We start from the raw sequence: 27,365 nt of genomic DNA on the forward strand, positions 1-27,365 counted from the left end.
CAGTTGAGCTACTGACAGCATCATACTAGGCATACAGCTTTCAATGGGACAACGCTGGACAATGACTTTGCTCAATTTAATAAAGAGAAAGCTCTAGCGGCTATTCCCGTTTCTCTACAGCTATCTCGATGCTTTTCATGCGGCTATGAAGGAATGCGCCTATCCTGCACCTTCGGCTAGCCCCAACAACTTCGAAGGTTCGAGGCAGCCGTATAACTACTCCATAGTTGAACTAGCATTCATCTACGGACTCAACAGACTAATAACTTGAAATTTCCAGTCATGATATGACCCAGCTTATTCTATATAAACCCTCGTCCCTATTTATATCGCGAAGTAATCTCCCGCAGATATTTGAAGCTCTATTCACCGCCGAAGTATGTCGAGCTTGCTCCACACCTATGGGCCAACATGCCTACTATATGATCCCGAGGACAATCCAGCAACGAAATCGGATTTCAGCTCGTCTACAGTTCCTCCCAAAGTTCGCGCCCAGTTTTTCTACTTGTCGTCTTTCCCAATAGATGATCCTTTAACTCCTCTGCCAGCGCCTTCTGCAAGCTCGAGCACCTCTGTTGCCAGCTTCCCTCCACGGCCCTTTTCGGTTTTGGATAACATTGCGCTGGAAGAAGCATGGCACGGACTTAGGAACACAGAGGAACACTCGGAAGCTGAAGACACTCATAAAAGCGGGACCGAAGAGAACAAGGCTATCAGAAACTGGAAGCAGAGAGTTGACAGACTCATCATTGAAGCCTTAGCTGCAGCTCGCGAATATAGGCATGATTCGCCGGATATAGATCTGACACCGATTAACGAACGCCACGATTCTGCTTCAATATTTTCTCTCGCTGAACAGCATGTGGCGGAATATGGAAGCTCTGATGATGAAGCGGAAAAAAGGAGGCTTGTGGTTTCAACTCTGAGAAACGTAATCGAGCAAATTAGCCGGCACGAAGAAAGCGACTGGAGGAATGAATTGCGACCTATAATTATGGCAATATTCAACGCTGCATCCAACGAAATCCCGAACCAAGATCGGGACACTCCTAATAGGGTTACTGATAATCTTTCGCGTCAAGTCAATGAACAACCTAGGCCTACTGGTGTCTCGATCCCGATTCGAACACCTTCGAAAAAATCTGCTTGCGACGTAGATGCATCTAGTAAATCGGGGGGACAATTTTCTACTCCTGATCAAAACTACCATACTCCAAACTCTTTGAAACGGCACAGCCCCCCAGGGGACCGTAAGTCAAAAACTTCGAAACGGAATAGCACATCATCCCCAACTGGTGATGACGTTTATGGATCTTACCCTTCACAGACACACAGGTCGATTCCTTCAACTAGTTTACACGCAGGCGGCACAAATATCTCTGGGTCTCCGTTCATCAGGGCTCCGGCCAGGAGTCCGCGATCAGCTCCTTCACCAAGGTCGCCTGCTACCCCAAGTAGTATGTCGCATCCGCTAGGTGGAATGGTGACAGGTGACCAAGGGAGCGATGGCCGTTCATCTAGCTCTAGGGTAGATCCTTCTGGTAGCCCTTCAAGGGTCCCAGTGAAACGGTTATCTCCATCTCAACCAGAAGTGACCCCGATAGAAAGCAAACGGGAACCTGATGCGGTTATACCGGTTGGAATTTCAAGACTACATTCAGTGGAACTTCCCAACTTAGAGGCAAGTTGTTTTGATTTCTCATTTTGTTCGCGTGATTGGGGCAATTGATCGGAAGCATTTCTAACTCAAAACACAACCTCTAGATGAAACCCATATATTGGAGCCCTATTCATGATATATCTTCTGTTATTCGAGCCACGTGGTTTTATAAGAACACTATGTTACCTGTTGAGCCGGAACTTGCAAACCAACTAGAAGCCGGCTATATGTACATGCGCCCCTGGACCGAAACCTGGCAGGATGAACTTAACAGCTGCATAGAAAATGGAGCAGAGGCAGAAATGAAAATTGTGCATCGAATCTGGCCTCTGGAAGAAGAAGTAAAAGAGCAAAGTACGGTGGATTCAGGGCGGGAGTTGAAGTCGCCTAAACGTTTGTCGATTCCGAGGTCGACTGAGCCAGAGCGACCGTCGATATTTTATGAGAATCAAGCTGCAGGCTCTATGACGCCACCCGATGCTCCTAGGCCATACAAATCTTCAAGTGTGATATATGTTGATTCCAAGGAGGCGCAAATTCTTAGGCCGAATCTACTACCCTCCGCTGCACGGGGACGACGTCCGCTCAGTGCAATTCGGAAAGGAAGACAAATAGGAATTCCTATTGTTCGAGGATTCAATGCTCAGGCTTGGGATAAGCTACACCCGGTTAAAATTCCGGCGACCAGCGGCAGGAGAATTGTGAAAATGCACCAAACTGCTGAAAGAGAGTCTTTTGGCCGACGCCCTATCTGCTACGCCTGCCAAATTGAGGATAAAAGACCAACGGTTTCCGACCTAGTATTGGTCGTACATGGTATCGGCCAAAAACTATCCGAGCGAGTTGAAAGTTATCATTTCACACATGCCATTAATGCGTTCCGGAGACAAGTCAATATTGAGCTTAACAGCGACGCTGTTTGGCCTCATATGCGCCCTGAATTAGAAAGCATTATGGTGTTACCAGTCAACTGGCGGTCGACACTCTCCCTAGAAGATGCTGATGCTGAAGCTTCACTCGAAAACCCGGATACGAACAAGTTCAGCCTTAAAGACATTACACCTGAAACCATGCCAGCCATAAGAAGTTTGATTAGCGATGTTATGCTCGACATCCCTTATTACCTATCTCACCACAAGCAGAAAATGGTTCAGGCGGTAGTCAAAGAAGCGAACCGAATATATCGCCTCTGGTGTCAAAATAATCCAGATTTTCGAAAAGCTGGTAAAGTGCACCTGATTGCGCACTCTTTGGGCAGTGTCATGGCAATGGATATTCTTAGCCAGCAGCCCACCCATGTTCCCTATATTGATTTTGAACTCACCAAAATCAGCCAGACAATATTTGAATTTGATACCTGCAATGTCTTTTTCTGCGGAAGCCCAGCGGGTTTCTTCTTGTTACTAAATAAATGTCTGTATCATTCCTTTTTCATTCAGGAGACGATGCGAATCAGAGAACTAACTTCCATATAGCAACGCTGCTCCCGCGACAAAATCGGGCTAAACCCGGAACGCACGGAGAAGACATGGAGCGAGGAGTTGCCGGAGAAGCAGGTACTTATGGCTGTCTAGCAGTTGATAATATTTATAACATCATGCACGATACCGACCGTAAGCTCAATTACCTCTCATATCCAAGTTCTATCCAATTCCAGTTAAGAAAATATAAAATAATAATAAACTCATCAATATTGATATCTATTCTTCTTCTTAGCAATCACCTACCGCCTCAATGCAGCCGTGGACAGCGATCTCGCCAACTCCCTCAAACCAGCCTCAGTCCCGAGTTCATCCACCTCATTCTTCCAAGCTGTCAGCAGCGTGTTCCGCTGGGGCTCCTCCAAGGGCCCGAACCAGAGCACCGCAGCAGACCTATCCACATCCCTCTCGCAGCAGAACCAACGCCCCGCCAGCATCGCAAAACTACCTTCCAACATTGAGATGGAGACGCACGACTTCTCGCGCGAGGAACTCGCGGAGAAGCGCATGGCGCTGCTGAACGATAACGGGCAGATTGATTTTTACATCAGCGGCGGCGGTGGGCCGTTGAGTATTCAGTATTTGAATATGCTGACTGCGCATAGTAGTTATTGGGTTTTGCAGGATTTTGTGAGGTTTTTGGTTGTGGAAATTGGTAGAAAGCGTGGGAGGGACGGGACTTTATTGGCGTTAAGGGCGGAGAAGAAGAAGGGATGGAAAAGGGCAAAGGCGTAGTGAGGATGGGGGGTTACTTTTTGGTTGTTTTGGGGTGTATGGTTGGATTCTTCTCTCTCAGGTATAGTTGTTCAGGTTTCATTGTGTTTTTTATTGTTACATATTTGGAGCTTTCGATTTGGTGTTTACTCCTTGTGAATATCTACGGGTTCTTTTAGATGGTTCATGAGGCATACATTCCCGAAGTTAACTATTTCTGCCTATTTGACCGTGGAGGCAATGATACCTCCCTACGGTGAACACCCTAAATACGCATGAAGTTACATAGAAGTAAAATTCACAACGATTTTTGTCATTCTCAATAGAAATTATAAAACCACATTCCAAAATAATAAACATATGAATCGAATCAACCAAATCATCAAATTGTCCATCTTTCACATAATAATTCATCATTTTTAGTTTTTAAATTTCACTCAGGAACTACCATTCCCATCAGCAATGCCTGCACCTTCTTTCCTTTTTCCACGACACCCTTCCCCGGCTCAAGGACCAACAAAGCATTCGCACCTGCTAGGCTACCCACGCGCGAACTCCGCTGCCCCGCCCCAGCACCCGGTCCACCCAGCCCGGTACTCGTCGCAAGAAGTTTACCATCTATTTTCGAGGCTGTTACGATCGCACGATGGTACTCCGTACGTTTAGGATCGAGCGGGATGTCCTGCGTCAGCGTTACTGTGGCGAGTGGGAGGCCGAGACGAGGCTGGAAGCCCTGCTGCTGCTGGCTGCTCATACCCAAACCAGTCACTTTGTGCAGGGCGGGCAGAACGAAGAGGTTCAGCGTCACTAGTGCGGAAGCTGGGTTTCCGGGTAGGGAGAAGATGAGTTTCGTTTCGCGCTCCTGCTGGGCGGCGGGGTCTGTGGATGATACTGCGGGTTTGAATGGGACTGTTGCGAAGGTGGTGGGTTTTCCTGGCTTCATGGAAACCCGGCCGAAGTGGATGGTGCCGCCGAGTTGGCGTTCGATGGTAGGTTTTAGTAGATCCAATTCGCCCATGGAAACGCCGCCAGTCGTTATTATTATGTCAACACTCGGTGAGTCGGGGGTGCCGCGGAGAGCATCGCGCAGGCACTGTTCGAGATGCCCTGTTGGTGTGTCCTTTGCAATTCCGAGGTCGACTGATGGGAAACCCCAGGCTGAAAGACATGAGAGCAATGACGGGCGGTTTGAGTCGCGAATCTGACCACCTTGGAGTGAATCAGGACCATCGTGGTTAACGAGTTCATCGCCTGTGCTGAGGACTCCGATGCGGGGCTTTTTGTATACTTTGACCATTCGCGTTCCGGTCGACGCGAGAAGACCGATTTCCCCGCCTACAGCTGTAATTAGGTCTCCCTTTTGAAGTATTTTAGATCCCAGGGAGACGTCGCTGCCAGGCTCGCGCACGTTTTCTCCCGGTTTTATTGCCCCAGTTAGGATTTCCACGACAGCCTCTTCCTTCCCATCAGGGGTTGTAGATACAAGGACTGTATCTTCCACCATTACGACCGCACTGGCGTTCTCGGGAAGCGGAGCCCCAGTGGTTATCCGCGCAATTTCCCCTCGCTTCAACGGTGGCGGCATAGAAGCTGCTTGTGCATGTGAGACTGATGCTACTGAGAATTTTCCTTTTGTGTTTCCAGTGGAATCCGCTGTAGGAGTGGAGGCGATAACTGCGTAGCCATCCACGATGCTTGCTCTATATGCCGGGACCGCTTCGCGTGCATAGATGTCTTCCGCAATTACGGATCCTACAAGAGATGCATCTACACGAGTTTCGATGATGGTTGGCTCTGGAGTTTGTTCAACGATGATTTTGAGAGCTTCTTCCACCGAAAGCATAGGATAAGGAGATTCACGGTAACGTCTCGTTGGTCCTGCAATAGGGTCATTTGATTGTGGTCGGTCAGCGGGCGATGTATGAGCTCTGGGTATAATGTGGCCATGTGAATGACCATGTCCGTGCCCTTGATGGCAGCCATGGTGATTGTGATGGTGATGGTGATGATGGGGATGAGATTTTTCCTCGACAGAGCCAGCAGCTGTCGTGCTGATGCCCGCTTCTTTCTCCAACCTCTGTACACCACCAGCATGAATTGCTCTCGAATCAGCTCCAGCAGCCTGGATGCAGGCATGCGGGAGAAGTTTGATGACGGCTTGAAGATTTTCTTTCGCTCCTTTTGGAGAACCTGGTAGGGTTATGATTAATGATTTACCCCGCACACCAGCTACGGGCCTGGACATCATAGCAACTGCGATGAACAAATCAGAACAGCTTCAAATACTTGATAGAAATATTTCTGAAGGGGGATGCCATACAAGGAGTTACAGCCAAAGAAGTAGCAAGCATGCCGTGCCTAGAGAAAGTTAGGCTCATATGCCAGAAACCCAAGCGAATAAGGGGCATTAGGACCTACACAAGTCCAGGGGCATGTCGATGGATTAGCGGCGATACGGCCTAACAGTAGTTTGTTAGTGATGCACAATTGAAAGAGTCTTCAAGACCGCCCCATAGGCAAGCTTCAATTGATAGACATCGGCCGGGGTGTAGATATATATGCTCTTAGGGGAGTAACGTAACCCACCTCTGGAGTATTGTCCTTAACTGCAAACCCCGTCCCTCCCGTTGTAATTACGAGATTAAAATAGTCTTCCGCATCTGTCCAGGAGAGTATCTGCCGTTGGATCTCCAGAACGTTATCCGGGACAATTACAATTGCGGGATCACTCCATCTGCCCCCTCCTTCAGCGGCGAATGTTTGGGTGAGAGCGCTAGCTGCCTTCTCCGTTGAAGGATCCCGAGAGGCAGTATCAGAAATTACCAGGATAGCAGCCTTTAATTTTGAGTCAGCCATAGCGAAGGTCGAGGATCCTCACCTGTGAGGTTCGTGTTTGCACTAGGAATGGTTGGAGAATGGGATCTCTTAATATCTTCAGGTATAAATAAGTTGGATGTGCTCCGTTGGTCAGAGGCCGTAAATATTTAACCAGTTATTAAAAACGGTTATTTAAATAAGGTCATTTTTTCGGCAAGAGAGGGGCAAAGTTTAGCTCAACATCAAACCCTTTCGATGCCGCTGCCTGCAACAATGCTCTATACATGCTCCGTACAGGATACAACAACAATGAACAAAAGGCTCTAAATTGGTAGAGTCCGGAACTTAAATCTGTAGTCTGTGGCAAGTACACGCGATTCTAATTCATTCCGCTCTTGGGTCGGTAACACGGAAGCCATCACGATCACCCTCGAGATTTCCCGGCTACAATGTATGATGTATCTAGAGGAAGCTGGGAGAGTATCTTTCCCTCTATGATCTACGTAGAAGATGTATTTGTACAAGGCAGCCTTCTGCCATATCTTTCCCCGCTGTGAATTTATGCTGGCTGAGTAAAACCAGGCATGGAGCTGCGTCAGATACGACGGCATTAGGCATTTATCAAGTGTTCAGCTTATGGTATTTATGAGGTTCCATGTTATAATGTTAAGAGTGAGTGGCAAACCGTCCACACTGTGAAATAAATTGACATATGACGGGAAGATCACAAGAGATATATAATTCCCCGATGCAGCAACAAATACTATACATGATATAGCAAAACAACAGACCGGGCGGACAGTGATTCAAACCCCCTTCCTGGTTCACAATCTTCCCCTCCTTCCCATGTTTGCCGTATTAAAAAACAAGTTATGACTCCATGTCTATTCCATTCGTAAATATCACATGGTTAATGGTAATCTAAATCGCCCCAGATCGATTTCATCATTGGTTGAAGAGAAATGGAAAATCGTAAATAAGTAAAGGGTTATCAAAAAAAGCGGCGCCAGTTATTTTGTACTGCAGGAGAGGATCCTGGCGCCACGAGACTCTCCCACCTCATCCCCGTTGTGTGGAAGGGAATGGGTTTCCGCGTTTCGAGGTTATCCAAATGAATTCCATTGTAATTCTCTCGACTGTTTCACAACGTTCAAGCAAAATCGTTTGCCTTTCCGGATATCAGTAGGCCAACAATCAGACCGAAGAGACCGAGGACGGAGCTAAAAATCTCAATCACGAGGATTTTCACGAATCTTTAATTTGCACGAAAACACATCAGCATGAGCTATTTAGCACGAGAAATAGACGTGGTGGATCAAGATCCAGACAATGTGAGGTGATGGTTACTAACAGGGAAGAATCCGCCGCATCAGCCAATGCAGCACTGCTTCCGTTGATTCCGACAGCAATACCGCAGATGAGATTGCATACACCGACCGTCAAACCACCCCAGAATAACGCGTAACCCGTGTACAGGTTGCTTCCGGAATGCAGGTTTTCGGTGGGGACGTAGGCGATCTTCGACGAAAAGACAATAGACATGATAACGCCGTAGATGGCGACGACTTCGCAGAAGATGATGGAGATTAGATTTTTTGTTCGTATTCTTGGGGCCTTGACCGCACCGCCTATGATCGAGGAGCCGGTGATGAATATTCCCCTGTTATCAAGGACGACGAAGAGATGGTGAGTTAGAGGAGTAGGTCCGTCAAAGTTTAATGCATATATACACATATATTATGAGTATTTATGGAGGAGCGGGGAAGATAGCGTACCATGCAGCTCCGACGACTGATAAACCGATACATAGGCCTATGCCTATTGTCGCAAAGGTATATGGAGACACTGACTCGAGAAACAGGCCAACCTGTTTGTTTCACAACGTTTGTCAGCGGGTACTATGTTCGTTTATTGCATGCGGGACGGAAGGGGTAGAGGGTTGTGGTAAATCGAAGGCATACGTTGAAGGCTTCACCCTCGCCATTGAAGAGCATATCTATACGCATTTTCCAAGGTCAGCTCCGAAGGACGAAAATAATCAGAACACTCTTGCAACAACATGTCTGCACGCACAAAGTCCAACAACTGTGAGGAAAGCGGTAGCACCGCCAACCGGGTACAGGAGACCCATGGTCGTCTCTTGCACCTCCGGCGACGTGATTCCTCTTCAGGGTGTAATGTGGCAGATTGGAGGGTATTGATGTGTTGGAGAAGTAGTTGAAGGGCTGAGAATGCTTGCTAGCACCCGCAGCAGCAAAAGAGGTAGGTATACGGCGGTGTGAGGAGGTGGACGCGGAGGGATGATAGGTATCGAAGCACCTCTGGCCCAGCTGTTGCAGGTTCGAGGGACGGATGTTTTCCCTGTGATGTTGGCCAGTGACGATGGCTGCGGCTAACCCGCAACCTTCCCTGACCCAGTTAACCGCGCGGAACTAGCCATTTTTACCGCCTCCGCTAAATAAGCTTGCCCCCAACTCAACCGAACCAGACAGATTGACACCCAGAGGATATAACCCTCAACTTGGATACTCTGAAACACAAAGGACACTGCTCTGGCCCCTTTCTTTGAATTCGTCTGTTTTGCAACGACTGCTACGGCTTTTAGTACAGATTACCGAGGCACAGAACATAGCAACTCCCGACTCTCCTCGACCTCGAAATCTATCTGCCCTTTATCCACCCACCCAACAACCCCATCTCCGCTTCCGAGCATCAAACCACGAATTAACCTATACCCCCTCTAATTCAGCATAATACACAGTCTTCGCCATGGCTTCGCAATCAGCAACAGAGGCGTACTCGAACCCTCTTAAGAAATTCAAGTACGTCCGCCGCGTTCACCCAGCGCGCCGTCTCAAGCACTCATCCCTGTTGATTAAGAGAAACCCCACGCTGACTGGATCCTTTTAGATTAGTTTTTCTTGGAGAACAGAGTGGTGGGTGAAACCTGCTGTCACTTTGCGCATTGCCGGTTTGCACTTGACTAACGTCTGATGCCATATTGGATTTAACGTGCGCAGTTGGAAAGACCTCCCTAATCACCAGATTCATGTACGATTCCTTCGATAACATGTATCAAGCTACAATTGGCATCGACTTTCTATCAAAAGTAGGACCCGGCCCCTCTTCCCAAATTTGACTGCCATGGATTATCTACCGCCTGTCGGTTGCCGCTTCGTGTCGGGAACCAACCGCGACTAACCAACATCCTCCTGCTTCCACTAGACAATGTACCTTGAAGACCGAACAGTCCGTCTCCAGTTATGGGATACCGCCGGCCAAGAACGATTCCGCTCCCTAATCCCATCCTATATCCGCGACTCGAGCGTAGCAGTCGTTGTCTACGATATCTCAAATGCCAAGTCATTCCAAAACACACGCAAATGGGTCGACGACGTGCGCGGGGAGCGGGGCAATGATGTGATCATCGTTCTCGTGGGGAACAAGACGGATTTGAACGATAAACGAGAAGTAACGACAGCGCAAGGGGAGGAGGAGGCTAAGAAGCATGGACTTATGTTCATCGAGACCAGCGCTAAGGTTGGGCATAACGTCAAGCAGCTGTTTCGGAGGATAGCTCAGGCTCTCCCGGGCATGGATGATGAGGCGGGGAGAGGCGCTAACCAAAGTACGCTCTTAATTTCTTTTGCGCTTTTATTGTCATTTATAATGGCGAATCCATCTATTTGGGGGCGTTGCTAACTTAAAATTTTTTCACAGTGATTGATGTTAATATCAACCCTACACAACCCGTGAGCAACGATGGATGTGCATGCTAGGGAGAAATTACTGAATGGTTCAATGTTAAGGATATCCACGCTTTGTTCAGTTCTATTGCATCTATTTGCTTGGTTTATTCTCGTTGTAATTGTTCTCTCCGCCGCATTCTCTTGTTTGTATAATGAGGGTTTCCTTTCCTTTCCTTTCCTTTCTTTTTCTTTTCCTTTCTTTCTTTCTTTCTTTCTTTTTTATTATTTATTTATTTTATTTTATTTTTTCTGTCTGTTCGCTCAAACTTCCCCCCTCTTCCTCTCCTGCCAGAGATATCGTAGACCAAAGTTCTTTTTGTCCTATCATATTTTTATGCAGTTCCCATCCATGTTGACTCGAGTTAAATTCCCCGCGGGCGCCCGCCATTATTGACTATGGATCTAACTCTCTTTTATTTTGGGGATTCTCTCTCTCTCTCTTTTTTATTTTTCCTTGCTTATTATTACCATTACTGCGCATTGCTCCATGGAGTTGTTTTTTTGTTGCTCATCTGAATTGCTTTCACATCCCCCCTTGCGTCTATTATTATAATTATTTGGCATTATTTATCCCCTATACCTCTTCGAACATGCGCTTGTATGCTGTGTATAGTTGTTATTTATCCAGCTCCTATTCATAAAAGGGTTGGACAACCCGAGGATGTTATAGATTTGCGTTCTTCACAACAGAGACAATGAGTTTTATATTAACTCTTCACTTGTGGAAACATGTAGATGCGGATATGCTAGGGGTTTGCTGATAAATGTTGTTCATATCATCAATCAAGGGTGCAGAGGATATTATTTATCACATGAAGCTCTTGAGGAGAAAAGCGCTGGTGTTGATAATACTATACATAGAAAACTGCCTTTGACAGTAACCTCTGTGTCCATTCCCGTATTATAGTTATCAGATCTGTAGATATATATAAATGGAGTGGTTCGGCCTTAACTACCAGTAAAAAACTATTTGGTGATCGAGCTCTTTTGCCCCAGTGCCCTACAATAATATCTAATTATTAGTATTGTCCAGCTGACTGTCCGCTGTAATACTATCAACTACTAGCAAGAGAGCTTTCTTCCCCCGCCATTCCCAACTATTGATTTCATCAGGGGCTGACAGGCCGGAGAGTTCCAGGATCTTTGTATCCAGCTGGCTGACGCTTGGTGGTTGGCGCCGGCGCTAATCGTAACTAAGCCAAGCAAAGGGCGGACGGACCCCAGCGGAGAAAGAAAGCAACAAAGACAAAGATCGAGCAACAACCAACAACTCACTCTCACTCACTGCATGAAGATACATCTTCTGCCAAGTATAAAAAAAGACAAAAAAATACACAACAGCACTCACAAACCAACTGCCAGTCTCCTCCAACTTTAGTCATCGCCTATCTTCACTTTCGTTACCCGACTCCATTGCTCTCTCTATTGGCAATTCGCTCTCTTGGACGCTGGAGAACCAGCTTGTTGCTCGTATCGCGACCACCAACAGGGCTTCCGTCGCCGCCCGCTGCGTTCACACACCAGCAGGATGGGCATCTCATTACGATTCCTCCGCATTCCGCGGCCACAGGTGCGTTGGCTCTTTGTTTCCTGTGCTTCTTGATATATAGCAAAGATACTATTGCACTATTGCGCCTCGTTCACAGAGTAACTATCTTTACTGTTCCGCTTGGCTAACTTTTGCGCGGGTCTGTTGGGTGTTTCGAACTACTAGTCCTTTCTCTATGTGATGAGCCTAGAAACCGGCGCTACTCTCATCACGCTCTCCCTTCTCCTGAACAAAATTAGTGGGGTCTATGGCCTACTTGCTCTCTTGACCGGTTACCATCTCTCCCCCTTGCAGCTGTCGATGTACATATACTCGATTCTAGGCCTGGCGTTGACCGCCATCCTGGCGCCGCATGTCCGACTACAATCCCCTTTCCAATGTCTTGCGCTGGCTTGGTTCTATCTGATCGACAGCGTCATTAATGCGGCATACACAGCTGCCTTTGCGGTGACATGGTTCCTCGTTATTGCCCAACAACAGAGCGATACACCGGCAAAGTCAGGCCCCGGAAGTTCCATGATGGCGGACACTGCCGGCTTCACCCGTCCAAAATTCAACGTCACTTCCGTGGTCGTGGACGCTGGTACTAGAGATGGTGTGGTAGCCAGCGCTCAGGCCGCCTCCGCCCCCGCCGGAGCTGGCCATGCAGATTCATCCGCGACCCTTGGAAGAGGTGTCCTACAGCCGGAAAGCTTGCAGAGCATCGCCATTATATGCACACTGTGGACTATCCGCGTGTACTTTGTGTTTATCATGATGGCTTTTGCGCGCCAATGCATACTGCAATTTTCCTTCCACGCCCGGACGTCAGTCGATTCCCGTCGCCGACCCTCCGTCCCAGCACACAGCCGCAACTCCTCCGTACTCAGCAATATCGATAGCGACCCGAACCCGTTCAACATCCGAGCACCAGAGGGACAAGGGTGGAAGGGCAAACTGGGTAGGATCATGGTTTCCGTGGGCCGTAGCTACTGGCTTGAAGATGATGATCATAGCTGGATGAATGGGATGAATAGGAAATTCCGAAAGAGCGTTGACCCAAGCAATAATAATCCGGGGAGTGGAATTTCTGAACGGGAAAGGCGTCGACGATCCGGCACTGGACCACCAGTCCCCTCCCACGCCACTGTGCAGGCTGCGATCATGCTGCAACAGCAACAGCAGCAGCAGCAGCAGCAACAACATCAAATACACAGTAACAGCCACAGCCGGAACCAATCACTAGCGGGCCAATCGGTGAAAATGCACGACATGTCGGAAGGACGGTAGAGATTGGCAAGATGAGGAGGGTATAATAACATAGCCACCTGCTTCTCATCTACGCAGGATACCGCCAGTGGACACTCAAGATCGCCGTTTATCTATGAGAGGGCGAAACAGCATAAGAACGATAAGATATATCACTTGCGGGACCTTTCGCAGGCCTCCCACCGATTTATGACCACGACTCGTTCCCCTCTCCCCCCTTCCCCCCGCGTTTGTTTATTTAACAAAATACACTACCCCCCAACCTCCCCATCGATCAACTCCTCCGATAGAAAAGATAAAACAATATCCTTCCTTTGTTTGTGTGCACCGAACAGGCAGAACGACATATTCCCATTTAAGCGCGACGAACGAAAACCTGGGCGAAATTGCGATAGATTGGTTCGCATGTACGGATTTGTCTCTTTCTTATCATGCATATAAGCCTGAGCATATATTTTTTATACATATACATACACACGTTACTACAACTACAACGAGGCCAACAACCTCCCAATGATAATAAACGAAGGGAACGGAGAATGTGAGGGCGGTATTTTTTGTATTCAATTTCCCTTTTCACCTTATTTCTTCTCTTCCCTTCCAATATCTCCCCTTACGTTTCTTTCTTTTCCACTTCTGCTTCTTTTCCATTCCCTATATGCTTTTCTGATTTACATATTGGATGTGGGACATGACAAGGGGTTGTTCGGCTGGGGTTTCCTTTTGACCTTTTTCTTTTTCTTTTTCTTTCTCTTTTCCTTTTTTCCTTTTTTCCTTTTTTCTTGTTTTCTCCTTTCTCACCCTACCATTTCTGCTCTTATTGTCCCCCTGTTATAAATGTGCTGTTGAGGAAATCGGGTGTACATGTGTGCCTGTCATTGTACGGGAACGGCCGTCGTAGGAGGAGTTTCTCCATGTTTTTCTTTCGCTTTCTCATGCTTCGGCTCCGGTGATTTCCCTTCTGTGGATATGCCTTGTTATTTTTCCTCCTTCTCTCTGCCCCGCTCTCCGCGTCCGCGAACGAAGACAGTTGCTGTGATATAGTGTGTTTTAGTTGTTTGGAGAATCTGGCATTGCGGTTAACCTTACCTATCATTTTTTTTCATTTTTTTTCGGCAATTTCGTCTTGCTTGCCTTTTATTTTTGCGTTGGCCCTGCTCCAGGTGGGATGCATGATACAGCTGTCTTTTTCCTGTCTAATTTGCCTTGACTCTTTTCGGAATATATACCTGTTCATATATTTTACTCACTTGCTGATCGTGTTTTGTATTGGTGTTTTTCCTTTCCTTTTTTTTTTTTTCCACCACGGCCATCTACCGTAGCATTGTGTTCATATCATGGCGTGACATTTTCCTCTAATCTGGAGAAGTGGGAAATACGGTATGTGTTTTTTGTATTGTTGTCTTCAGCTTCGTATAAGAAGAGGCGAAGAGAAGTGCTGACAGACAGTTTTTGAATATATTTTGTTTGGCTTTTGTGTCACACATAAACAACGGACTATCCTATCTATCGCGATCTCGTCAGTGCTGTGGGAAATGGTGTCAGCTCGGTCCGGCTCCGCAGTGCCTTGGCGAGCCTCGGCAGCAGCAGCAGTGTGTACCAGGTACTTGGAGTGCCGTGCTGAAGATGCAGAATTTACATGGAGGTTGTTTGTACCTGGTACCTCCTCCCATATCGGTGTGCCTGTTTGGTATGTTTGCACTGATGTCGTGATCGCAGACCAATCAACTCCTCGCAGTTGCAACAAGGGAAGTGTCCAACGATGCTGACCAATTGCTGAATTGGCAAGCAAATAATTCGTGATGGCATGGATAAGTAACTGCTCTTTTCTTTTCTTCTTCTTCTTCTTCTTCTTCTTCTTCTTTACTTCTCATTCTCATTATTATTTATCATTTCTGTTCATTCGTTCAAGAGGAGAAGTTTGGGATTGGATTGACTGCGGTTGAGGGTATGCTTGCGCTCTGATATAGAGCTCTTCTGATCTATACTATCCAACCAGCCCGCAGCGCTGTCGATTTTGTTACAATGAGGTCGGTGTCAACTGCGGGAGAGGCTGGTATGTTAACCCTTATCACCTTGCAAGAATTGATTATATTGTTGAACATGGATATCATTTTTAATACGATGATGCTAATATATCTTGTTTCTCTTGCGCAGTCGCAAGAGTCGCCTATCTCTCGAGTGACATTGTCCTCTCTGTCCAGCCATCCCTTCAGACTGACTCGTTATTCTCAAAGCACCTGAGCCAACTCTCCGCCGGTAGTGTACGGGGAGTTGTGTCACAAAGGGTCCCGGAGGTATGAAAATTCATTATTAAATTTGTTTCTATCATCATTGTTATGTTGACATGGCTCTAATAAAATATAGATCCGCGCCCTCCGCGTGAATGAGGATCCGCTGTTATCGGCTTTCCAGCCTTTGAAGTCGGGCCACCGTGTCGCTATCACAGCGACTTCTTCTATCCTCCTCCCATCTATACCGTATCTATATAAACTAGCAAATTACCCCCTCGTCATCCATGTTTCCCTAGACCCAGCTCCTTTCCCCGATTACTCCGTAATCAGCTCTATCCGCCAATGTGGCTTTTCTTTCTTGCATTCGGAAACGCTGCAAGAGGCTCAGGATATTGCCTTGACGGCACATTCGCTGGCAGCCAAGTCAGGAAAGGGGGTGATCCATTTCTTCGATGCAACCAACTCGCGCGATGATAATCCAATTGCGGCAGAGGATCCGGAGCTCGTGAAGAAGATTCTAGATTTAGAAGATGTGCAACATGCCCAGGTACCTTCTAATGCTCCACATACGCTGTATGCAAACTCCGGCCGTGTTCCCACCATTGTGGAGGAAGATTTGGGCGAACGGAGCGAGGGCCAAGCTGGCAGCCTGTCTGCCTCCCAGCTTTCGCTTCCGTCGAAGGTGTCTTCCCATGAGAATTACTCCATCTCGTCCCGAAGTGACAGCGGCTCTGATGTTCCAGCAAGTTCCTCAGCCACCACGGTGGAACCTTTAACTCTCCGACCCGTGGACGCTTTGGATATCTTCCAAATCACTAGCAAAATATGGGATGCGTTATCACAGCTATCCGGGCGTCAATATCACGCTATCGAATACACTGGGCCGGATGCTGCAAAATCGGCCATATTTGTTTTTGGCTCCACGGGCGTCTTCGTCGATGTTCTAACGGACCCTAGCAGCAAAGAGGATTTTGCAAATGTTGGAGTTATTACTGCCCGCCTCTATCGTCCCTGGATCGGTAGTCAAATATCTCATGCTATCCCCAAATCGATCGAACGCATTGCCGTCCTGGAGCAAGTACGCAAGACCACGCGATGGGGCCCAGCGTTCCTGGACCTCTTATCAAGCTTATCCCAACCAAGCGACAGTGGAAGGGCTCCTCAACTTGTTGGCTATAGACTGGGGTATATAGAGCCCTCAACATCCAACCAAGCCCTTCGTGGCATATTGCAGAATCTCGCGGCCGACACCCCAATTCAGAACCTTCAAGTCGGCAAGGAAAAGATTCCAGAAGAGATTTCTCCAGCTATCAGCGTCCAAAAACAGCCCGAGGCCGAGAATGCGTACATGAAGATTTTGGACCAGCTCTTTAGCACCCGTCTTTACGTTGCCAATCAACTTGGTTCTGAAAATGCAGGAGTCTCAAGCACAATTGCTTTCACGCCGGAGTACGGATTCGGTGCCTTAATTGCGCGCATCGAGGGTCGGCAACGTTTCATTGATGAGGTTGCGGAAGCTGCCAAATCAAACGCCTTTACGACCGACACGCCCAAGAATTGGCTTTCGCGATGGGCATTAAACGCCACAGATTCGGCCAAGGCAAACAGCCTCGCTGCCGATGTGATTTCTCGGCTGGATGTTGACGGATCGTCTCTGGCGAGGAAACTGCTGCAATCGAAACAGTATTTCTCGAAGGAGTCACAGTGGCTGATTGGCTCTGATGCATGGGCCTATGATTTGGGCAACTCTGGTGTTCACCATGTCCTCGCTTCGGGCGCCAATGTTAATATGCTTATTATCGACTCGCAACCTTACTCGGAGCGCGTTGCTGCGGACGCGACGCGGAGAAAGAAGGACATTGGTCTCTATGCCATGAACTTCGGAAACGCTTATGTCGCATCCGTTGCGGTGTATGGATCTTATACTCAGGTCTTGCAGGCAATGGCGGAAGCCGATCAGTTCGATGGACCCTCTGTGGTTCTCGCTTATCTACCTTACAACAAGGAGAGTGACTCTCCCCTGACCATCTTGCAGGAAACGAAGAAGGCTGTCGACTTGGGCTATTGGCCACTTTATAGATGGAACCCAAAGAATGCGGAAGTAGGAGAGCCCAATTTCGCCCTCGATTCCGAGAGGATCAAGCGAGAGTTGGAGGAATTCCTCCGTCGGGACAACCAGCTTACCCAGCTGATGAAACGACATCCTCAGTTTTCCGCAAGCCTGTCTGAGTCTTATGGGACGGAAGTCCGGGCGCTGCAAAAGAGAGCTGCTAAAGACTCGTATGACAAACTTCTGGAGGGTCTCTTTGGCGCTCCTCTAACGATTCTGTTCGCGTCTGACGGTGGTAATGGTGAGAACTTGGCCAAGCGGTTAGGGAACCGCGGCAAGGCCCGTGGACTGAAAACCATGGTTATGGCTATGGATGATTTCCCCATCGAGGACCTGGCTACCGAAGAAAACATAGTGTTTATCACGAGTACAGCTGGCCAGGGCGAATTTCCTCAGAATGGTCGTGCCCTGTGGGAGGTCGTTAAGAACTCTGGAGATCTCGACCTCTCTTCCGTTCATTACTCTGTTTTCGCATTGGGAGACAGCCACTACTGGCCCAGAAAACAGGACAGGATCTACTACAACAAGCCCGGCAAGGATCTTGACGCTCGTATATCGTTCCTCGGTGGTAAGAAGTTGGCTGATATCGGCCTTGGAGATGACCAGGATCCCGATGGGTTCCAGACCGGATATCAAGAATGGGAACCGAAACTGTGGCAGGCGTTAGGGGTGGACAAGGTCGAGGGACTACCAGAGGAGCCGCCCCCATTGACCAACGAGGACATCAAAATACAGTCCAACTATCTGCGAGGCACAATCGCAGAGGGCCTGCTAGATGAATCGACTGGAGCAATCTCAGAAACTGACCAGCAGCTTACTAAGTTCCATGGTACATATATGCAAGATGATCGCGACGTGAGGGACGAGCGTAAGGCCCAAGGATTGGAACCCGCATACTCCTTCATGATTCGTTGCAGATTACCCGGTGGTGTTGCAACGCCAAAGCAATGGCTGCAAATGGATGACATTAGTAGCGCATATGGAAACGAAACTATGAAACTCACAACCCGCCAGACCTTCCAGTTCCATGGCGTTGTCAAAGGGAAACTGAAACCTGCCATGCAGGCCATCAACCAGGCCCTGATGACCACCATTGCCGCATGCGGTGATGTAAACCGAAACGTAATGTGCAGCAGCCTTCCGGAGCTGTCATATTATCATAAGGAGGTCCATGCTATTTCCAAGCGTATTAGCGATCACCTGCTCCCGGCAACAACTGCGTACCACGAAATCTGGCTGAAGGATGAGAAGGATACCAAAATTCAGGTAGCGGGTAACGCCGTCGTTGACCATGAGCCTCTCTACGGACCTACTTACCTCCCCCGAAAATTCAAAATTACGATTGCCATTCCCCCACACAATGACACTGACGTTTACGCTCACGATATCGGTCTGATTGCTATCAAGGGTGCCGACGGTCACCTGGAAGGATTTAACATCCTCGTCGGAGGCGGCATGGGCATGACTCACAACAACAAGAAGACGTACCCCCGAACAGGATCCATGTTCGGCTTCGTGTCTGCAGACCAAGTCCACATCGTCTGTGAAAAGATCATGATCGTCCAGCGCGACCACGGTGACCGCAAGAACCGCAAACACGCCCGGTTAAAGTATACAGTCGACGACATGGGCGTAGACGTTTTCAAGAGCAAAGTCGAAGACCTGCTCGCACCAAACCTCCGCTTCGCACCACCACGCGCCTTCAAATTCGACTCCAACATCGACACATTTGGCTGGCAGAAGGACGAAAGGGGTCTGAACCATTTCACCTTCTTCATCGAGAACGGCCGCGTCGAAGACACTGCCTCATTCGCCATGCGCACAGGTCTCCGCAAACTCGCCGCGCTGAACAAGGGCGAGTTCCGCCTCACAGGCAACCAGCACCTCATTCTCTCGAATATCGAAGACGCAGATCTCCCCGCCATCAAAGCGCTAATGGCCGAATACAAACTCGATAACACCGCCTTCTCCGGCCTGCGCCTCTCCTCATCCGCCTGCGTCGCCTTCCCCACCTGCGGCCTCGCCATGGCTGAATCGGAACGCTATCTCCCAATCCTCATCGATAAGCTCGAAGACTGCCTGGCGGAGAACGGCCTGAGCAAGGATAGCATCGTCATGCGCATGACGGGTTGCCCGAACGGGTGTGCGCGGCCCTGGCTGGCGGAGGTGGCGTTCGTGGGTAAAGCGTATGGTGCCTATAACATGTATCTGGGCGGCGGGTATCATGGACACCGGCTGAATAAGCTGTACCGGTCGTCGATTAAGGAGGATGAGATTTTGGAGCTCATGAAGGATCTGCTAAAGCGGTACTCGCTTGAGCGGCGTGCGGCGTCGGTTGAGGGAGGGGAGCCGGAGAGGTTTGGTGATTGGTGTATTCGGGCTGGGGTTATTAAGGAGACGACGGAGGGGAAGACGTTCCATGATGATGTAAGTTGATTTCTCTAACTATTTTTTTCTTCGTCTTATACGCAGCGTACGGCTTCTTTGCCTTCTGTGGTAGCTTTTTGCTGATTTGAATGGTTCAATATAGGTTGGGGAAGATGATGAGGATGAGGAGTAATTTACGTACAGCACATGGTCTAATTCTACCTCTTGTATTTATTTTACCCTTCTCGTCGTGGCTTTTCATGTCTCTTTATGCAATGTATTCAGCAAAATTTCGGAATCAGTCCATGTTCCTTTTTATATGCAGACTTCTATATATAACTACTTAATACCCTTTGTCTCCAAGACAATTGAATTTTAACGTGGGTTTAAGCTCCCTTGCTTTTTGTTATCCTATTAATTTAAAATGCCATGTATAACACGAATAATTTTCAGCATGAGAACATGCAATGAATGTATTTCTGTATCGCTAGATGCTGACCGCGGTCGGCCACCCCCACGTGATTCAGGGTCAAGGCCGGGGCGTTCGGGTGCGTCAGAGGAGCTTGGACCATAACGTCTTTTTTTTCTGTTGGGTTTTATGCCCACCGACAGACCACCTCAAGATATCACCAACGAACTTTTTTGAAGCTCTGCAATAAGACCTTTAGAAAAAGCAAATTTGAATAATCCAACCTATATTTCTCTGAAAAAATCTCTATTTCCAATGGATTGAATTAGCCCCGCTGTGATTCCTCCGGTTTTCAATCTTCTCCGCACCTCCCACCTCTAGCTCCACCCTACCACCATGTCCTGTAAGTCAACGGTTATAGCTTCCCTTCACCCCGCGTTGATACAAGAAGAACAGGGATGAAATACCAACCGATGTGCGGAAATATTATCTCTCCAAATCTAACAATTCCATTGTAGCCACCCCTAACATCGATCCTGCGCCCGCGCCCGGACCGGCATCCGGCTCCGGCTCCGGCTCCATAGACACAACCACCCCTCCCACAGCCGACCCCGTAATAGCTTCCTACGATATCTATATAACCGATTCTCAAATCCGACGTTTCCTCCTCCAATACCCCGACCGCCAAGCTACACAGCCCTACAACGCCGCAACCCAGCAGAAACCTACCGAACTCCGCCTAAAGCCACGCACGGGGCTAGTAGAAGTCGATATACCGATTAACACGCATGTCAATTATGATGAGAGGAAGGGGCTCCGGTACGGTAATGCGCTGAAGAAGAGCAGGGTTATTGCTGAGGGGGGTTCGATGGGGATGGCGGGTGGGTTTAATACGGGGGGGAGAGCTAAGGGGACCGTTGGTGCTGGTGCTGGCGCTGGCGCCTCAGGTATGGATGATGGCGAGGATGGGATGACGATGATAGGGAAAAGAAGACAGCAGATTTTCGCTGGGGATGAGGAGGGTTTGATGGATTATGAAGATGAGAAGGCTGGAGTTATTATGACGACGCAAACGCTTGGGGGACGGATCAAGGAGCCTGTTGATGGGGATCCGGTTTATATGCTGGGTGCTTTTAGGGAGAGTATGTGTGCTCGCTTATGCTTCCTTTACTTTCTTGGTTATTTTATTTTATTTTATTTTATTTTATTTTATTTTATTTTACGAGTTGACATGGCGCTGACTTTTTTTTAAGATGAATTGCACTTGGCACCTCTATCTGCAGTCATCCAGCTCCGTCCACAGCTCCACCACCTTGACGCCTTCGACGAGGTATCTGCACAAAGCAAGACCATGACGAAGGGCAAACGCGACGCCGATGAAGAGCGCGGGTCTCGTGCTGTGCAAGCGGAGGCACGCGCGATCGATATGAAGGTCAAATCTGCGGATGTTGAAACAGGGAACATTGCGAGCAATAACGTGCTCCTGAGAAGGATGCATGAGGAGAAGTGGGAGAAATATGCATGGATTGATGAGAATGTATGGAAAGCCCAAACAAACGCTCCTTCTGCTAAATCTCGTTTGCAAAAAAATTATCTACTAACACTATGATATAGGATCAAGATTCCTGGGACATGTATGAAGAATACATGTTCAATCAATCCCTGGATGAACCACCCCTACTGCAATCCGCAATTGGTTCCGAAGACTATATTGATGGAATGAGCGCGCCGAGAATAGACCCTATCAACCCGGAGATGGCTGGGTGGGCGATGAAGCTGCGGAGAAAGGCGCGGAGGCCGTCTGACGTCCGCGGGAGAACTAAGGCAGGCGACTAATGAAGTGGTGGAACTTCGTGGTTAGAGTGCGATATGTACTGCCTGATGAGCGACGAACACTGTGTACATGTACAGATCGTACTACTACTTACAATCGAAAAATACCCTTTTGGTTATCCCAAATTGCTACCTACCTAGGTAGTCAGAAATGGATCACATGACTAATATATACACGTGACTTATCCTCAATCTTTTTAACTTTTCCTTTCGCACGGGATAACTATTATCCGCTAGACGCCGATCGTCCAAAGCCTCCAAAATAATTTTCTTCGTCGATTTCTATCTCAACGTCCAAGCACTTTTCCTGCACAACGACGACGGGTTTCTGTACTCTCTCTTGTCAGGAACGCAGAGGGGAGGGAGCTTCTCAATCACTTTCTCTTTTCATTTCTCTCTCTCCTTTGCTTTTTCACATGTTTTTCCTTTTATTTTATTCCTTCTTTTTTGCTTATCCTTATCAATTGTAATCGCTCATTCTGTTAAGACTTCCAGTTCACTGCCAGCATGTTGTGCCGGGCCGCTCAACGGAGACACACTCTACGCCGCCTAGGCAGATCATATGAGCAGATATCCTCGTCATGGCTTCCCGTAGCATACCCGCGATTGCAGTGCCAATCGAGCAGGATTCAAACTTTGTCCCGGCCGTCCGTCCTCCCAACCCTCGAGTCCCCTAATTCCCTACCCTTACGGTCCACCCGGTCATTAGCAACGGCAACTTCAGACATCAATGTTCCGTTTGAGGGCCTCCCGTATGGACATGCAGAGATTCACTCGCCGTTAACTGTATCGCCTCTGTCGAATTCCCCATGGAACGAGCGGCTTCCGTATCCAGAGCCTGATGATATCGATACCTCTTCAGTCATCATACGGAAGGATTTCCTAATTAGCCGGCCGCCTGCTGTGAGAAGATCTAATGGAATTGGTGGCGAATTGACCGAGATGCTTGCGAACATCGATGTCAGCCTTTCAGCTGCTATGTTCCGGCGTTCGGAGATTCTGATTCATCGGGTTGCCAAGCTTATTGGATACGGTACGCCGGAAGTCCTTGATCTTCACAACAAATATCTACGCTCGATGATCTCGCATATGATTGTCCACCGGCGCTACGGGATGGTGTGGTGGGCACAGAAATGGTTTGAAGTCGACATGAAGTATGCTTTTGCGGAACCGGATTCCATAACCTACGCCCTGATGATTAAGATGGCGTTACGCATGTTATTCGAAAATAAGCAGAAACGAACAGTGAGAAGGTACTGGAATCTTGCAAAAGATGCGGAGATTGAAGAGGAAGTATTGGGTCTTCCCATTCTATCGGAAGCAGACTTGGGACTTCTTTCAGAGGTATGTTAGAGAGTTAAATCAGGCGTAGATTTTAGTTCCTGTCGCTTCTAGTTACTAACAAAATTGCGTTGTTGGTTTTAAACAGATATGTTCCGAAAATGCTTACAACGATTCAACCATGCCCGATGAGTCCTACATTGAACCGGACGAGGACTTCTCTAAGATTAAACCGAAGCTGCATCCACCCGACGACATTGCTCTCGTTCGCGCTACCGAACAACGAGGTCTTGGTCTTAGTTCTCTTAGAGAGACCTTATCCATCTTTGACCCCGAGCAAGCACTTCCCAGACCATCCGATCTGCCCGGCTCCCAAGAAGAACAAGATCTGGCCTATGCACAAATGCGGCAGCGTCGCTTAGAATCAGATTGCGTCGACTCAGCTATTGCCCGCTGGCGGAAGGAAAGTGAAATGCTGCAAAAAGTTGGAGTCAATCCCATTCCCAGCAAGCCAATGGGAGCCCTTTTATACGACTGGCACACACAGCTCATGTCAAGGATAAATGAGGAGCTGGAACTCATCGAGGAATCCGAAAAGAAGTCACGCATGTTACCAGCGGATAGCCAACGTGTAGAAATATCTCCGTATTTGAGAGCGATCAAAACCGACAAGCTCGCTGCCCTCACCATTCTCAGCACTTTTAATGCTCTCAATAAGAGCGGCGTGGATAAAGGGGTCAAGTTAACGGCACTGGTGATGTACCTGGGAAAAGCGATTTACGATGAGTACTTGGCGATGCAGTTGCGCGAATTGGAAAAGAAGTCCAAATCTCCCAGGAGAACATCGGCCCTCATTGATAAGCTTGTCCACAAAGGCACAAAGAAAGCCCAGGTCCAATGGCAACGAATAATTGCGAGATTCGAGGAGAGCCAGAGACCAGTTGATTGGTCACCTGTTGTTCAAGCTAAAATCGGGGCTTGCCTTGCATCAATGTTGTTGTCGACTGCAACTGTTCCTGTTTCTACAAAAGATCCGAGCACTAACAGGACACAACGGACTGACCAAGCCGCATTCAGACGTGTTTACCAGTTGGAACGTGGCTTCAGAGTTGGCTATGTTCATGCCAATGATCATATCGTGGAGAAGTTACGCCGAGAGCCTCTTGGTGAATTGTTAGCGAAACACTTGCCCATGGTCTGTCCACCACGCCCGTGGACCAGTGCTCGAGAGGGTGGATTTCTCGAATACCCATCCGCGGTCATGCGAGTCAAGGCAGGGGATATTTCTCAGTTGAGCTATGTTGAAACCGCAGCAGCCCGTGGAGACCTAGATACTGTATTCGCTGGATTAACCGTCCTCGGCAAAACCGGCTGGAAAATCAATAGAGGGGTCTTGGAAGTGATGCTCGAGGCGTGGAATAGTGGCGAGGAAATTGCTAACCTTGCTCCTGAAAACCCAAATATTATCGAACCTGAAAAGCCCGAAACTGACGACCGAGATATTCTTAAAGATTACTACCGGGCAAAAATCCATGCCGCAAACACCCGCACAGGCTACCATTCACAGCGGTGTTTCCAGAATTTCCAATTAGAAATTGCGCGTGCGTATAGGAACGAAACCTTTTATCTCCCCCATAACCTGGATTTCCGTGGCCGCGCATATCCGATGCCACCATACTTCAACCAAATGGGTGCCGATCATTGTCGCGGTCTTCTATTGTTCAGCAAAGGTCGCGAATTGGGCACAAGCGGCCTGAGGTGGCTGAAGATCCATCTTGCCAACGTGTTTGGTTACGATAAGGCAAGTTTCCAGGAACGCGAGCAGTTTGCAATGGACCATTTGGAAGACATCAGGGACTCCGCCATTAATGGTCTAAAGGGCAAAAAATGGTGGCTTGATGCCGGAGACCCTTTCCAGTGCCTTGCAGCCTGCATCGAATTGACAAATGCGATGGCTCTAGAAGATCCAACCAAGTTCGTTTCTCACCTGCCTGTCCATCAAGATGGTTCTTGCAACGGTCTTCAACACTATGCTGCTCTAGGAGGTGATATCATCGGCGCGCAACAGGTGAACCTTGAGCCTTCCGATCGCCCCTCGGATATTTATACCGGCGTGGCAGAGCACGTCAAACAATCTATTCAAAAGGATGCAGCGAATGGCGACCAAACTGCAAAACTACTTGAAGACAAAATCACTAGGAAGATTGTGAAACAAACGGTCATGACCAACGTTTACGGCGTCACCTTCCTGGGGGCAATCCGGCAAGTGCGGAAACAGCTCGTGGACCACTACCCTGACCTTTTCCATTCTGGAGTTGCTGGTGAATGCGCCACCTACATAGCAAGGAAGATCTTTGTCGCATTGGGTTCGATGTTTACCGGTGCTCACGACATTCAATTCTGGCTCGGCGATTGCGCAAATCGTATCAGTCAGTCCTTGAGCCCCGAACAAATCGAAGCCCTAGCAGATGAACAGAACCTCAAGGTAGTAGGGAGGTTCCAAGGCGCCAAAAAAATGGCGAAAAATATCAAAGATCCTAAATACCACTTTAAATCCACTGTTGTATGGACAACTCCGCTTAAACTTCCAGTTGCTCAGCCCTATAGAGACGCTGCTTCCATCAAGGTTTACAGTGACTTGCAGCAACTCAGCATTCGGAACCCTCAGGCCAGCGATATTGTCAACAAACGCAAACAGCTACAGGCGTTCCCTCCTAACTTCGTTCATTCCCTTGACGCTACTCATATGTTTCTTTCCGCGGTCAAATGCGACGAACTCGGTCTTTCATTCTCCGCGGTTCACGACTCTTTCTGGACCCATGCAGCGGATGTCGATATCATGAACCGTGTGCTTCGTGATGCTTTTGTTCTCATGCACTCCGAAGATATCGTAGAGAGACTTGCTTCCGAATTCAAAACTAGATACGCAAATCACATGTACCTAGCCAACATTAAGCCTGGCACGCCACTGGCCAAAGCAGTATTGAAATGGCGCAAGGCCACCAAATCATCGAATAGCAAAAGGGCTCAATTGGATGAACTCGTTAATGAGTATAAACGATTAAAGCTTCTGCGATCTAACGATCCCGAGTTGCAGGCTCAGGGCCGTGAAATGGTTACCGCTGGAAAACTCGTTGCAGAGTCTGAAGATGCTGAATCCTCACTTGCCTCGATGCAGTCGCTCGGTGTAGCTGGTATCGGACAAATTCCTCCTGAGGGGTCCGAAACGCCGACGGGGGACCGAGTGGTGACGTCAGAAGACCCGTTAGACGAGCTTGAAGAAGCGGCTTTTGAAGCCGATACTTCCACCAAGCCAGATGAGTTCTCACTAAGTGAGCTTGGCAAGGAGGCAGCGTCTCCCGACACAAAGCCGAAGGCCAAGTCTAAGCCTGCACCTATTTGGGTTTGGCTGCCATTGACCTTCCGCACAGTTCCTGCAAAGGTATGCCTTGAATTTTCTTTTTAACATGTTTAATATGCCCCTTTCGCTGCAGCCGCTGTTATCGTTCTAATTTTCGCTTGCTCTCCTTGGCTTATTGTTTACTCACGCATACTCTCTTTATTACACAGGGCGAATTCGACGTCAAGAGACTGAAAAATAGCGAGTATTTCTTCTCGTAAACGATTCGAACATGTCTATAGTCATTTATTTCCCTTTCGATATGCCTCGTTTATCTGCACATACGTTTTTCTAGGCGCTGAGGAATATGGTGGGTAAAAGCAAACTATAGAGAGGAACGGAGCATCTCATCTTCGACATGTGCATATATATACCGGTGATCTTTTTGATTATCTCTTTATTTCATTTTTCATTTTATTTTTGGTATATGCACACAACCCCCGGCATTCTGTTTGGCGTTAACGGCGGTCAGCGAGGTTCTCATTTCGTTTTCATTCTCATTTTCTCCTTCTC

The 27,365-nt window shown here is 48.2% G+C and overlaps 8 protein-coding genes across 9 annotated transcripts; 6 read left to right on the forward strand and 2 right to left on the reverse strand.

Moving 5' to 3' along the window:
• The first annotated feature begins 15 nt into the window (after positions 1 to 15).
• On the forward strand, positions 16 to 4,234 carry BDCG_06120. Of its 2 annotated transcripts, XM_045421845.1 has the most exons (5): positions 16 to 197; positions 281 to 1,681; positions 1,765 to 3,073; positions 3,136 to 3,273; positions 3,377 to 4,234. In XM_045421845.1, the coding sequence occupies exons 2-5, from the start codon at positions 380 to 382 to the stop codon at positions 3,874 to 3,876; spliced, it is 3,249 nt and encodes a 1,082-aa protein (XP_045281549.1). In that variant the 5' UTR covers positions 16 to 197; positions 281 to 379; the 3' UTR covers positions 3,877 to 4,234. The 2 variants fall into 2 exon arrangements, with proteins under 2 accessions (XP_045281549.1, XP_045281548.1); XM_045421844.1 differs by having other exon boundaries at positions 35 to 1,681.
• On the reverse strand, positions 3,933 to 7,041 carry BDCG_06121 (molybdopterin molybdotransferase). The gene is made up of 4 exons (XM_045421846.1): positions 6,442 to 7,041; positions 6,274 to 6,314; positions 6,176 to 6,213; positions 3,933 to 6,108 (listed from the first exon to the last, which is right to left on the reverse strand). Exons 1-4 carry the CDS (start codon positions 6,709 to 6,711, stop codon positions 4,289 to 4,291), a joined length of 2,169 nt encoding a protein of 722 aa, XP_045277624.1. The 5' UTR covers positions 6,712 to 7,041; the 3' UTR covers positions 3,933 to 4,288.
• A 104-nt stretch (positions 7,042 to 7,145) lies between these two features.
• BDCG_06122 (V-type H+-transporting ATPase 21kDa proteolipid subunit) lies at positions 7,146 to 9,136 on the reverse strand. Its single transcript, XM_045421847.1, has 5 exons — positions 8,746 to 9,136; positions 8,634 to 8,668; positions 8,448 to 8,539; positions 8,024 to 8,332; positions 7,146 to 7,925 (listed from the first exon to the last, which is right to left on the reverse strand). The coding sequence occupies exons 1-5, from the start codon at positions 8,801 to 8,803 to the stop codon at positions 7,823 to 7,825; spliced, it is 597 nt and encodes a 198-aa protein (XP_045277625.1). The 5' UTR covers positions 8,804 to 9,136; the 3' UTR covers positions 7,146 to 7,822.
• A 9-nt stretch (positions 9,137 to 9,145) lies between these two features.
• BDCG_06123 (Ras-like protein Rab-6A) lies at positions 9,146 to 11,422 on the forward strand. The gene is made up of 5 exons (XM_045421848.1): positions 9,146 to 9,494; positions 9,583 to 9,608; positions 9,693 to 9,781; positions 9,898 to 10,300; positions 10,393 to 11,422. The coding sequence occupies exons 1-5, from the start codon at positions 9,442 to 9,444 to the stop codon at positions 10,449 to 10,451; spliced, it is 630 nt and encodes a 209-aa protein (XP_045277626.1). The 5' UTR covers positions 9,146 to 9,441; the 3' UTR covers positions 10,452 to 11,422.
• A 72-nt stretch (positions 11,423 to 11,494) lies between these two features.
• BDCG_06124 (golgi apparatus membrane protein c) lies at positions 11,495 to 14,518 on the forward strand. Its single transcript, XM_045421849.1, has 2 exons — positions 11,495 to 11,991; positions 12,136 to 14,518. The coding sequence occupies exons 1-2, from the start codon at positions 11,950 to 11,952 to the stop codon at positions 13,237 to 13,239; spliced, it is 1,146 nt and encodes a 381-aa protein (XP_045277627.1). The 5' UTR covers positions 11,495 to 11,949; the 3' UTR covers positions 13,240 to 14,518.
• Positions 14,519 to 15,243: 725 nt separating this feature from the next.
• BDCG_06125 (sulfite reductase beta subunit) lies at positions 15,244 to 20,122 on the forward strand (the record flags this gene model as incomplete). The annotated part of the gene is made up of 4 exons (XM_045421850.1): positions 15,244 to 15,274; positions 15,376 to 15,515; positions 15,586 to 19,989; positions 20,093 to 20,122. The coding sequence occupies 4 exons, from the start codon at positions 15,244 to 15,246 to the stop codon at positions 20,120 to 20,122; spliced, it is 4,605 nt and encodes a 1,534-aa protein (XP_045277628.1).
• A 612-nt stretch (positions 20,123 to 20,734) lies between these two features.
• BDCG_06126 (uncharacterized protein) lies at positions 20,735 to 22,174 on the forward strand (the record flags this gene model as incomplete). The annotated part of the gene is made up of 4 exons (XM_045421851.1): positions 20,735 to 20,741; positions 20,857 to 21,480; positions 21,592 to 21,875; positions 21,953 to 22,174. 4 exons carry the CDS (start codon positions 20,735 to 20,737, stop codon positions 22,172 to 22,174), a joined length of 1,137 nt encoding a protein of 378 aa, XP_045277629.1.
• A 504-nt stretch (positions 22,175 to 22,678) lies between these two features.
• Positions 22,679 to 27,073, forward strand: BDCG_06127 (mitochondrial DNA-directed RNA polymerase; the record flags this gene model as incomplete). Its single annotated transcript, XM_045421852.1, has 3 exons — positions 22,679 to 23,515; positions 23,601 to 26,894; positions 27,023 to 27,073. 3 exons carry the CDS (start codon positions 22,679 to 22,681, stop codon positions 27,071 to 27,073), a joined length of 4,182 nt encoding a protein of 1,393 aa, XP_045277630.1.
• Between the last annotated feature and the right edge of the window lie 292 nt (positions 27,074 to 27,365).

Source organism: Blastomyces dermatitidis (genome assembly GCF_000003525.1).
Source record: "Blastomyces dermatitidis ER-3 genomic scaffold supercont1.6, whole genome shotgun sequence".
NCBI classification, from domain to species: Eukaryota; Fungi; Ascomycota; class Eurotiomycetes; order Onygenales; family Ajellomycetaceae; genus Blastomyces; species Blastomyces dermatitidis.